The sequence below is a fragment of the Neophocaena asiaeorientalis genome, unplaced genomic scaffold, assembly GCF_003031525.2.
Source record: "Neophocaena asiaeorientalis asiaeorientalis breed wild unplaced genomic scaffold, Neophocaena_asiaeorientalis_V1.1 scaffold119, whole genome shotgun sequence".
Classification (NCBI taxonomy): domain Eukaryota; kingdom Metazoa; phylum Chordata; class Mammalia; order Artiodactyla; family Phocoenidae; genus Neophocaena; species Neophocaena asiaeorientalis.
This window is the reverse complement of record NW_020175821.1, coordinates 8,182,959-8,196,721: the sequence shown is the minus strand read 5'-3', so window position 1 is coordinate 8,196,721 and position 13,763 is coordinate 8,182,959. Positions and strand designations below refer to the sequence as shown.

The 13,763-nt window shown below is 33.5% G+C and overlaps 1 protein-coding gene across 1 annotated transcript in view; it reads right to left on the bottom strand.

The window, feature by feature from the left end:
• Positions 1-13,527, bottom strand: part of LOC112391237 (diphthine--ammonia ligase-like) — a 236,237-nt gene extending 222,710 nt beyond the window's left edge. Inside the window, exons 1-2 of the mRNA XM_024732553.1 lie at positions 13,390-13,527; positions 11,384-11,515 (exon numbers count right to left, since the gene is read on the bottom strand). Coding sequence (XP_024588321.1) covers positions 11,384-11,515; positions 13,390-13,513 — 256 coding nt within the window. The 5' untranslated portion in view covers positions 13,514-13,527. The remainder of the gene's footprint in view (positions 1-11,383; positions 11,516-13,389) is intronic.
• Between the last annotated feature and the right edge of the window lie 236 nt (positions 13,528-13,763).

Here is a 13,763-nt window from a genome sequence, read left to right as displayed (position 1 = left end):
TAACAAAATGTAGAAAACAAATTGCTTTGTTAACAAAATTCAAAATGTAATAATAGTAATTGAGATCATTAAAAAATACATGTCTACTAATGAGAAGAATGAAGTTCTCTTTTTTTTTTTCCTTTTGGGATAACATTTCACTTAATAAGGGTTCAAAGTTAGTATTCCCTGGCATCAGTTGCAAATGTTCATTTGTAAAAATCCTTCTTAGCTTGTAGGTGGTATCAAAATGGCAGCAAGCTGGCTTTGGCCTGTGGGCCTTAGTTTATTGACTTCTACACTAATGGTCTTTAAAGCTACCATAATTTGGCCTTTTGTAAACATGAAACGTGACTTTAAACTTTAGGTTTTAAGAAATAAAGCATCTGCAACTTATCAAGGTTTTTTTCCTGTATAAACTTCATGTTAATAAGATTAAATCAGTGAATATATTTTAAAGTGTTACCTTATGCAAAAAAAAAACCCATTGATTTTTATTTCAGAATACTTCCAATGAGTAATATCAATGATTTTAATACCTTATGTCTTAGCAAATGAGAGCCAGAGTAAGGAAATAAACCATTACCGAAATTTCAATTAAAACAAATTGATCTAACTTCTGACCCTTAAATTGCTTGTAATGTCCTCTACACTAGATCTGAGCTTTGGACACTTCCCAGTTAGATCCACTGAAAATGATAGATTATAAATACTAAAAAGTTAATACCATTTTCTTAAGGATTGTTGATTGTTTCCGATACTGTTATTCCTTACTTTCTCCAAAGTTCTGGAAATGAGATAAATCTTGATTGAACCAAGAAACTAAGAGGATTTAAGAAGATAAAGAAGTAAGAAACCAGAATCACCATCTGTTGAGACTGAAGATTACTAATAAAACAGAAAAGGGCAGTAAAATTCTTGGGATGAACTGAATCCTGGGATGATCATTGACTTTATGGGACTTAATTATTAAGGAACTTGAGGGAAAGTACCTCTCTTTAAGGGTGTTCCAGTTAGAACTTCGAATTTCAGGCAAAGAATGCTTAGAAGATAACTGCACAGCTAATCATCAATAAAGCAGATAAAAGAAGTAGGATTTAATATATATTATATATTTTGAATAGAAGAAAATAGAAAACAAAATAACCTTCAAAGAGCTCTGTATGAAGATCTTAAGCTGCTTTTAAAATTAATATTATTTCATTCTTATACACTGAAACATTAAGTCAAATATAATAATCAATTTGCTTCATGTACCAGCAAACAGCCATTCTTGGGATGCCACATTTCCTTTTTTTTTTGTAGGCCACTAAGCTCATTAATTCAACATTCACTGGCTATATTCTTTCTTGAAGTACTAAGGAAAATGAATGTAAATTATTCTGAAGTGTTATAGCTTAACATGCAAGTTAATACTTAAAAGTGAACCAAAGTTTTAAAAAGGTAAAGGAAAATCCCTAAGCAAATATTAAAGATTTAGTATCAAAAGCTAAAAAAGAAAAATTCCATTTCTGAGGAACTTCTTGCTTCAAGAATTATGAAACATTTGACTACTGGAAGATTTTCATTTTTTGTACATTTCAAAGAAAAACAGACTGCTAGTTTTCTGAGTTCAAGTAAAATTCTGTGGAAGAGTAGAGATTCAGCCCAGATGAGCTTTTCCCATTCCTTTCTGTTTGGTGATCCTTTGATAAACATGACACCCAACAGCATTTATACCTAGGAGACAGAGGATACAACTAACAGGCAAAGGATTTAAAGTTCCCATGTCAGAATCCCTCTACAACTTCTCTTAGTCTAGAAGTAAAGAGAATTAGGAACTTTCCTCACTCACATCTTTGGTTTAAACAGTGTCTGATAGCTGCAGAGAGATTTTGAATTGGAACTCATGTTACACAAAATATATCTACATTTGGGACTTGGGGCTCCCAACCCAAAGCTATTCCTTGAGGAAGATGTGCAGGTTATAAGGGTTTCCTGCCCCATTTTCCGGCAACACCTGGCTGGTTTGCTTGCCTACTAATGACACTTGGGATGGAGCTGCTTCCACTTGTGATGTGTTTGGAGACACATACGTCTTTGCACTGCCATGTGGGAAAAACTAGGGGTCCTGCTAACATGCAGCTACTCTCAAACTACAGTAGAAAACAGATAGGCCAAAAGGTCCACTATTATACACAGCTTCCCAGAAGTTGAAGGTCATCTGTTACTGTGACCAATCTCTTTTTTCTGATCAGGTCTATACTGGGTAAATGTGCCAAGGAATGCAACTTTGGGACCATCAAGATACTCTATTGCTTTTTAATCCTTTGGAGATTATCCTTCCCATTATTCCATTGTACTATCTAGGTTCATAACATTTTAATGCCAAGAGTTTTAACCTGAGGGATTTCCACATAGAAACCTAATTTTCATCCTAAAAATTAATTCATAAGAAAAAATTTTATTTATTTATGCACCTGTAAACCTCTCACTCCCAAAATGATTTGAGACAGCCACTTGTGAAAATTTACCTTGCTGGTAACTTTGTTAGAATCTGTTATCACACTAATGTTATAAACAAGAGATAATTGACCAAGACTCTGAAAGTTCTTAGTCTCTTGCATTTAGAAGATTATTTCAACTAGCTTATACTAAAACAAACAAAAAACTGGGTCATGGATATTTGAGTGTGTTTTTTATATAATATTTTTGATCATTTTTGTATGCCTTGAACATCCCATAAATTTCAATAACAATAAAAAGCTACACCATATTTGCCATATTGGTAAAACAAAAGACATTAATAATAGCCAGTTTGGGCAAGTTTTAGCAAGTGTGAGTAAGCTGGAACTCTTATGCACATTTTAGTAGGCATATAAATTGGTTCAAACTTTTTGAATAGCAATTTAACAAAGTGTTCATAGTCCATATTTGTAATATGAAACATAAAATACAGCTTTTGGAAGACAACATGGTCTTCATGATCTTGAGATAGGGAAAGATTTTTCTTAAATGAGACACAGAAAGCATTAACCTTAAAAGACAAGAAAAGGAATGAATTGTTCATCAAAAGACATTATAAATAGAGTAAAATGGGAAGCCACAGTATCTGACACAGCTCACATCTAAAATAGAAAAAGAATTCTTACCAATTAATTAAAAACTATGACAGAGGGGTTTCCCTGGTAGCACAGTGTGTAAGAATCCGCCTGCCAATGTAGGGGACAGGGGTTCGAGCCCTGGTCTGGGAAGATCCCACATGCCGTGGAGCAACTAAGCCCATGAGCCACAACTACTGAGCCCACGTGCCACAACTACTGAAGCACGTGCACCTAGAGCCCGTGCTCTGCAACAAAAGAAGCCACCGCAATGAGAAGCCCATGCACCACAACAAAGAGTAGCCCCCGCTCACCGCAACTAGAGAAAGCCTGCACACAGCAATGAAGACCCAATGCAGCCAAAAATAAATAAATAAAATAAATAAATTTATAAACAAACAAACTATGATAGATAATCCTGTAGGAGAATGTACAAGAGACCTAAACAGACAAGTTACAAAAGAAGATATCCAAATGGCTAGAAAACATGATCAGAGAACTACAGATTAGAAATATATTGACATACCACTATGTACTCACTAGGATGGCAAATATTAAAAAGACTGACAACACAAAGTGTTGGTGAGGCTATGGAGCTAATGGAACCCTAATACACTGCTGGTGGGAGTTCAAATTGTTTTAAACACTTTAGAAAACCCAGCAATTCTACTCAATAAAAATGAATACACATTTGAACCAAAGATATGTACTAGAATATTCATAGCACTATTATTTGTAAACCCATAAAATACCCAAATGTCCATCATAAAATGGATAAATATAGTACATCCACACAATATGAATACTTTTCAGAAAAAAAAGAAAAAGGAAAGTAAAACCCCGACCATTTATACAACAATATGGATGAATTTTATAGCCACAATGTTGAGTGAAACGAAGTGGAAGAATCCAGGCACAAGGAACACATAAGAATAAATAATAAATATTTACTTTATATAGAGCTCAAAAACAAGCAAAACTAATTATCTGTGGTATTAATTGTGAGAATGGTGTTCACTGTCAGGAAAGGGAGAAGGAATAGTGACTGAGAAGAGCACAAAGCTATGAGGAGGACTTCTGCAGTCTTCATAATGTTTTATATTTTGACTTGGGTAGCAGTTACACAGGTGTGATCACTTTGTGAAAATTAACTAATTTGTATATTTGAATTGTGCTCTTTTTTGTGTGCTAATACTTCAACTAGAATGTAAGAAAAAAAGCAGTTTATGGGTGTCCTAACAGAGATCCTCTCAATATCATTTAATTCATCCTGAGGCGACTGAACAGATGCATTTCTTCTTGTTTCTCAATCTGTACTGCCATCATCTTCTAATACGTTTTGGTTGTATTATACCTGTGTTACTTAATATTTTTTCTCACTGCCATTTCTGTATTACTGCATTTCTCTTTTTCCTTAGAGTGAAGAATGTAAGTCTGATAGCATCCAAGAGTCATTTTGGGTTGAAGTTTTTTCTGAATAATTTTATCCTTATTAACTGAAAACAATTTCCTTCTATTTTTCAAAAACTATCTCTCCTCTACCACCTATTTCTATTCTGCTTATTTGAAACTGGGACCTCCCCGATTTTTCTTCCATGTCTCTCAATTTTTCTCCCATATTTTCCAAACTTTTTGTTATATATTCTGGGACATATCCTTGACTGGTAGGAAGTTATCAGATTATTAACTTATTCTTGTGTTTTGAACTATATTATATGCCTCTGAACATCACGTTAACCTCAGGTTAAATACACTTACTTGTAGGAATCCAAATAATTTTTTGAATGAATTTATCAATATGTTTGGAAACATCTTAATTTTCACTGAATTTTTAAATTTTCACTCAAATATGTTATTTAAACATAGTGAAAGAATGAAGGAAAAATAATGAAGACACTGCTTCTGGATGAGTTAGAAAAGGATTTTAAACTCTCCCTCCTCAAATCTTGTATAATGCAGACATAAAGTAATTAAATTGGATTTTTAAAAAATCAGTATGTCAATTTCTGAATATGACATTTAAAAGACATTCTATTTAAGGATGATGTTATTAATGTGTAACACACTTTAGACATGTCATTTTTCTATGAATGCCTTTAATCATGCCTATGAATCAGCTTTCTTATACAGAATTTTTATTTTATGTCTGGATTGAAATATCTTTTGATTGTGTTAAAATGAACATATTTGTGGGACAAAAGCCAAGAAAATGTGTCACTTGGGGAAAGAGAGGAAAATATTTTGTTTTCTTTTTTTCTTGGGATATTTTTGTTTACAGAATGAGCATAGGTTGCTATCAAACTTCCAAATCTGAACAGTAGAGGTGACTTTGTCAGCATCACTTTGTTCCCAAAGTCAGTAGCTTTCCAAATCAGTGCAGTTGCCAGCTCACCTCTTTACTTACTGCTACATTTAGACACTTTAACAAAAGTCTATTGTTCACTTTAAGTGGTATCATTTCATTTTTATGTACTGTTTGTCTAAGGTGAATTTATTTATAAGTAAGACTTAATGTTTTAAAATGATTCTACTACTGAATTGCTTTAACAACAGTGAGAAATTATTTTCACAGTCACTAATTAAAAACTAAATGCAGCACCAGAATCCATCCAGTAAGTATTTGTTTTGCTTCAGCACTGAGAAACTATTAGAAATCCACTGGAAGTAATTTATTTTATAACCTATGACAAATGTCTATACTTAAATTTCTCACTTAAAAATTTAAAGCTAAGTAGCTTGAGAAAAGTACCTGTATGTTTACTTAATCCTTCAATAACAGAATTAAAACATAGGTATATCACTGACTTAGGGAGAGGCCATATAGAACAGAGGCTAAAAGCAGAAGCATAAAGGCCAGTTGCTTATGTGTATCCCACCAACTGACTAGTAGTATAAACTTGGCCTAGATAACTTCTAGTTAACCCAGTTTCATCATCTGTAAGATGGGGATAACAGTACTTAACTCACAGGATGGTTGTGATAATTGAGTTAATACAGGATCAGGCATATAGTAAATACTAAATAAAATTTAGCTAATTATTCACTCTTTATAGTGAGGAGATAATAGAGAATTGTCAGAAGATGCTAAATCAGTAGAGATATAAGTGTATTGTATAAAGTCATGTCATCTTCCAAAAGACCTATAAATAGAAATTCATAGGAGTAAGGGGTATATGAGGAAAATATAAACACCCCACTTTTCCTTAAATCCAACAAAAATAGGATCAAGAATATAATAAAGATACATGTATCAGTTAAATACAAAACCACTCCTTCTTCTTCTCACCGTGCCTTCTGTTATTCTCAAAGCTTTCCAACAATTCCCTTTATGACTTCAAACATTTCCTGTGTCCTATCTCCCAAAGACTAAACATATACATGCAATCACATGAAGTTGAGGAAACTGTAGACCCCAAAAAGAGAAATAAAGGGTACCAAATATAACAAACTCCTATACTTTTTCATCCCTTTGTGATTTTGCACCGGGTTATGTAAAAATTCTTCAGGTTAAGCTTCCAGTTCCCTAAGCTGATGTTTAGACCTGTTCTTTTTACAATTCATCCCAAACTAATATTTTTTTAATTGAAGTATAGTTGAGTGATAATATTATATTAGTTTCAGGTATACAAACATAGTGATTCAATATTTTTATAGATTATATACCATATGAAGTTGTTATAAAATATTGGCTATATTCCCTGTGTTGTACATTACACCCTTGTATCTTATTTATTTTACATCTAGTAGTTTCGTGTCTTAATCCCCTTCCTCTATCTTGTTCCAGTCCAATCCTTCTTCCCACTGGTAATGACTAGTTTGTTCTCTGTACTGTGAGTCTATTTCTGTTTTGTTATATTCATTCTTTTGTTTTGTTTTTTGGATTCCACATATAAGTAAAAACACAGAATTTTGCCTTTCTGTGTTTGACTTATTTCACTAAATATAATACCTTCCAGGTCCATCCCCATTGTTGTAAATGGCAAAATTGCATTCTTTTTTATGTCTGAGTAATATTCCATTGTGTATATATATTACATATATATGTATATATATCTCACATTCTCTCTATGCATTCATCTGTTCATGAACACTTAGGTTGCTCCCATATCTTGTCTTGGCTATTGTAAATAATGCTATGAACACTGGGGTTCAATGTTTTCAAATTTTTTGTGTTTTTGTTTCCTTCAGATATATACCTAGGAGTGAATATTGCTGGATCATATGGTAATTTTATTTTTAATTTTTTAATATAAATGGTAAGAGTGGGCATCCTCGTCTTGTTCCTGATTTTAGAGGAAAAGCATTCAGCTGGAAAAAAAAAATCTAGGTTAAGTGTATTCCTCTCTTTCTCTCCCCTATCTTTTTTGCATAATTATGGGTATTATTTCCACTAGACTCTAAATTCTGTGAGTGCAGAATATAAACCTATTTCATTCTCTGTAGTAAACCCAGAATGTAGCATGGTACTTGGCACAGAATAGGCACTAAAAAGTGTTTGCTGAATACATGTTATGGAAAGAAGGAATCCTAGAGTTGGGCTGGACAAAAGAAGAAAAGGTGATAAAATAAAAAGGTGATAAGAGGAAACAAAGACTTAAAATTATTTATCAAGAAAGATAAATCAAATAAAAAGTCATTTGCTGGACATACTACCCAAAGCAATCTACAGATTTAATGTGATCCCTATCAAATTACCCATGACGTTTTTCACAGAACTAGAACAAATAATCCTAAAATTCATATGGAACCACAGAAGACCCAGAATTGCCAAAGCAATCCTGAAGAAAAAGAACAAAGCAGGAGGCATAACCCTCCCAGACTTCAAACAATACTACAAAGCTAAGTAATCAAAACAGTGTGGCACTGGCACAAAAACAAGATATATGCACCAATGGAACAGGATAGAGAGCCCAGAAATAAACCCACACGATTATGGTCAGTTAATCTTCAACAAAAGAGGCAAGAATATACAATGGGAGAAAGACAGTCTCTTCAGCAAGTGGTGTTGGGAAAGTTGAACAGCCACATGTAAATCAATGAAGTTAGAACATGCCCTCACACTATACACAAAAATAAACTAAAAATAGCTCAAAGACTTAAACATAAGACATGACCCCATAAGACTCCTAAAAGAGCTCATAGGCAAAACATTCTCTGACATAAATCATACCAATGTTTTCTTAGGTCAGTCTCCCAAGGCAATAGAAATAAAAACAAAAATAAACAAATGGGACCTAATCAAACTTACAAGCTTTTGCACAGCAAAGGAACCATAAACAAAACAAAAAGACAACCTACAGAATGGGAGGAAATATTTGCAAATGATGTGAGCAATAAGGGCTTAATTTCTAAAATATAGAAACAGCTCATACAACTCAACAACAAAAAAACAAAAAATCCAATCAAAAAATGGGCAGACCTAAATAGACATTTCTCCAAAGAAGACATACAGATGGACAATAGGCACATGAAAAGATGTTTAACATCACTAATTATTAGAGAAATGCAAATCAAAATTACAATGAGGTACCACCTCACACGGGTCAGAATGGCCATCATTAAAAAGTCTACAAATAACAAGTGCTGGAGAGGCTGTGGAGAAAAGGGAACCCTCCTACACTGTTGGTGGGAATGTAGGTTGGTCCAGCCACTGTGAAAAACAGTATGGAGGTTCCTCAGAAAACTAAAAATACAATTACCATATGATCCAACAATCCCACTCCTGGGCATATATCCAGACAAAACTATAATTAAAAAAGATACATGCACCCCTATGTTCATAGCAACACTATTCACAATAGCCAAGACATGGAAACAACCTAAATGTTCACTGACAGCTGAATGTATAAAGAAGATGTGGTACATATATACAATGGAATACTACTCAGCCATAAAAAGGACCAAAATAATGCCATTTGCAGCAACGTGGATGCAACTAGAGATTATCATACTAAGTGAAGTTAAGTCAGAAAGAGAAAGACAAATACCATATGATATCACTTATATGTGGAATCTAAAATATGACACAAATGAACCTATCTATCTATGAAACAGAATCATGGACATAGAGAACTGACTGGTGGTTGCCAAGGGGGAGGACTTTGGGGGAGGGATGGAGTAGAAGGCTGGGGTTAGCAGATGTAAGCATTTATACATAGAATGGATAAACAGCTAGGTTCTACTGTATAGCAGAGAGAACTATATACAATATCCTATGATAAGCCATAATGGAAAAGAATGTATTAAAAAAAAAGAACATGTAATTCAGTATGTATAACTGAATTACTTTGCTGTACAGCAGTAATTAACACAACATTGTAAATGAACAATTAAAAAAATCATCTGAAACTAGTGCTACAAAATGATTGCTAAAAAATGAAATTGAAGAATCCTCATAGATAACAATCTTTAATGTTGAGATTTTTTTCCTATGAATTGTTCCAAATGGGTAGGAGCTAAATTCCATTAGTCCAAGCAAGGATACATCCTTAGGAGTCAGTAAAAGATATTAGAATGTATAAATTAATGGTTTTGAGGAGCACTTAAGCATGGCAAACTATACTATCAGATGATTACAATATACATTAGTTATATTCACATTCAGAATGTGTTGATTTCAAAGAGTATAACACACAAATGTTATCTGGTAATATTTGCCATTCTTTAAAATCTAGGGAAATAGATTTGTGAAGGATGAGAAGAGTGTCAGCTTTCAAAAAAATTAATATAAGACACATGCATTCTCCATAAACTATTTATGTTAAGAAGCAACTCAGTCTTAATTTTAATATTACTTAAGCTCAGCTGTGAAATTTTAAATTCCTAAATTTAGATTTCTAAACTCCTCTGGCAAAATTTGTCTTCTTTGGGGGTTATTAAATCAATTAACCTTGCAAAGGGAAGGTTAAAAGGACTTCGGTAGGCTACAATCTCACAGCATGAAAGAGAACAGGCAGAAACCTGAGTGAACTGCTGGTAGGGTTCAAGGAAAGGCTTACACTAGCAGATGATCAGTTCTGTTCTTGCTAAAATTTGGCAAAGAATTACACTGTGGTTTCTTCAGATGACAGCATCATAATTCATTTAGCTCTCCCCCTACCTTTTCACAAAAAGGCCAAAACCCCATAGGAAATGTGAGCACTGACATTTTCTACCCAGGATCAAAAACTGACTATTTTGCCAGAAATTGAAAACAATATAGCTAAAACAGTAAATACATAGCAATGTGTTGAAAGAAATAGGCTGCTGGACTGGCCAGTGACATAATCCATCATTTCTATTTTAACTTCTGATAGATAGAAAGGTTACAAAAAACAAAGATAAATATACGTTTGGACTGGCAGATTTCCATGCAAATATAATGAAAACCAAATAAATTTTAAAGAATCTCTTTGCATTAATTTACAGATTATGACCTAAAGATTTACACTAAACACTGTGCCTTTAAGGCAAGTTTGATTATACATTTCTATCTGATTTCCAGGCAGTTAAAAGCTAGCTTAAGGGCCATCTAGAAGGCATGATTTCTTTTCTTTCCACAAAATGCTAAAGCTTCTTTATCATTCTGTATTCAGTCATGAATTCAGCTGCACAAGCCAAATGTAAAGATTTTATGGGGTGATCTATCATGCGAAGTCGTGAACAAGAATACAAGCCTACTCATGCAGTCACTAAGAGTGATTTCCATTTTTATGAATGAAAAAGAATCTTGCATAAACACTGTTTATTTAAAGTTTTAAATAAAGAAAGATACAAAACAAAATGGGAGCATTTTGTTTTATACGTCAGTATCTTACAAGAGGGCAAAGTAAGGAATCTGGCTCACATGATTCCCAAGACAGCAGTATCTCCTTTGCATTAAGTACGTAAATGAGATTTATGGCCACTGACCTAATCTTAGATGCCAAAATGTACAGTACGAACAGCCTTCTGAAAAGCTTAATTTAAAATTATGATGTTAACAAAAGCACTTTAGGAAGCAGACAACACACCCAGCATACATGCACACGTTAATCTAAGATACATGACTACAGAAAGAAGCCATGGTTATTTGCATAAAGCTTTAGAATACATTTCAGAAATAATTCAAACACACAGGTTTTACTTTTTTTCCCTATCACCTTGATGTTTATGAATTTCCAAATAAATACATTATCACTAGACAGTTGATTTTCATCACTAAAGATCACTTAATACCAGACATTCATTCATAGATTCTGGTTTGGGGAAGGCTTAGAATTAAAATAAATAAATAAACCTGTTAATTGTTTTTCTGAATTTTAAAAGCAGTTTCCTTACTCACTAAGTACTAACTAAATTAGCACCTTGTAGAGAAGAAAACGCTTGAGCTGCTGCAATTATAACACTTTCTTCACTGAATGAGAGAAAGGCGGCTATGATGCCGTTAATCCACTGGTAACCACCTGGAGATTTTCCTGAGCTCATTGATTTTTGACCTGAAAAAGAAAAAAAAGAAAGAATAAGAAAGAAAGAAAAAAAAAAACAGTAAATGAAACCTATAATGACAGATGTCAAATCAACACTTTCCTAATATAGTTCCATAAAACAGAACTCCTGGGAGGAAAATAACATCCGGCAGAATAAAATGTCAAGTTAAAGAAACACATTCCTTCCCTTATCTCTGGGTTTTAACAAGTGAATTATGCATAGTTAGAGGAGGTAAACATATAGTAACAGATGTTTTTCAAATGATTTCAAAAGTTTTTAACTTTTAAATATAGTTGAAGCTCTGAAATGTATTAATACATTTCAGGTGTACATAAATATATCATCCCTGAAAGAGATAAATTATGCTACCATGTAACTTGTGCATAGGGTTAAAAAGATTTTTAAAGAGTACCATTAAAAAATTGAAGTTAAAATGCAGGATTAAAAAGAACACTGGGTTTTATAAGTTATCTGTACATTCAATTCTAAATTCCTGTCTTAGTTTAGACTGTCCCAAAAGAGAGTCTAAAATAAGAACTTGGATGTAGGCAACTTATTTGGGAGGTAAATCACAAAAAGCTGACAGAGAAGGCATGGAGAGCAAGACAGGAGAGGAAAAGCCAACAATGCTACTGAGTGGGTTAATGATCTGAGCAACCAAGGATCAATTCTACTGGGAATTCTCTGAGGAGCTCTGTAGAAGGTGGCTCAGATTGCTCATCTGAAGGATATCAGGCCGGTGTACTTATTCACAATATCCTGTCCCCCATTAGTCGAACGCTGCTGCAAGTGCCAATATCTCCCTCACTCTTCCAGGCTTCCTTGGCACAAGGGCTGAGTAAGCTCCCTTGGTTTCAGAGGAAGCCCTGAGGCAGAATGGAGAAATGCACATCCCAAGTTTTGGTAGAACATTGTTAGTGTGCCCAAAACTATTTGGCAGTGCTCGACAGCATGTGACAAGGGCACCAAAAACCTGTGCCTCAGATGCCAGGTCACCTACAAAAGTTATCACTGCATTACTGTGAATCAGCTCACAAGATGGAGATTAGTAAGGCTCTTTATAAATCTAAAGTTTTTACATTCTAATATACATTATTATTCCTAATTTTAAAAATCTGAAAACAATCTAATTTATAAAAATGATTTATGTGTTCGTATAACCAATACAATTTCCTTTTTTTTTTTTTTTTGGTGTGTGTGTGTGTGTGTGTGTGTGTGCTTTCAGAAGAAATTCATGTTTAAACTAGGCAAAAGGATAAATTTGAAGTTTAAAGAAAAAGAAGCCACTGATGCTAAAAGACAGAAAGAGAAAGTATCACCTAAATAGGTATTATGACAACTAATTTTCACATTGTTTCTATACTACAAAATTATTTAAATGGAAAATAATATAATTTGATCAGTTTTATTCTTTTTTATCTCAGTAAAGAACAATCTGGTTTGGATTAACTCCACATTTTTCAACTAGCTGCTTTAGCATCATGAACAAACACATTGTCTTAATTGTACTTTTTTTTTTTAAAGGCCATATATCATAGTGCTTAAAATTGCTCAGGCCTTGGGGTCAGATGCCTATGTTTGAATTGTCTCTCTGCAACTAACCAGCTGTACAAAATGGGGACAATGATAATAGTTATATATTTAGTAATTAGTACTTTAGGATTAAATTATATGATACATATGAAGCCCTCAGAAAAGTGTCCATCTCATAATAACTGCTCCGTAACATTACAGATTATTATTATCATGTATTGCTAATAATTTACAAAAGTTAGGAGGTAAAAAGTCATTAACAGTAAGTTTGTAATTATGTGTGCTTTCATATACAATTATACTACAAAGCAATAAAGGAGAAAAAAGACTGAGTAAAACATAAACTCACTATTTTGTAGAAGGGGAGTCAATGATTTCCAGATGAGAGGTGGAGTTTCATTTTGGTCTTCTTCCTCTTTGAGAGCAAGGATGTTATCCTCATTACAGTTCACCTCACATGAGCAGTTACCCATAAACAGCCTGTCTGAGGATGTCAAATGCTAAGAATAAAGATTAGTGAGCAGAATAAGAAATGATGAATCAGGAAACTAAAAAAAAAAGATGAAATTGGATAGATAAATGCAACTTATGTTTACTCAAGAAAAAAGGAAAAGCAAGAAATTTATCCATTAATAGGAAAACGCAGTATCTGAAAATGGGAAATAGTAGATATTGGTGACACAATGTGGTCAATGACCAATGTGGAATAATAGATTACAATCA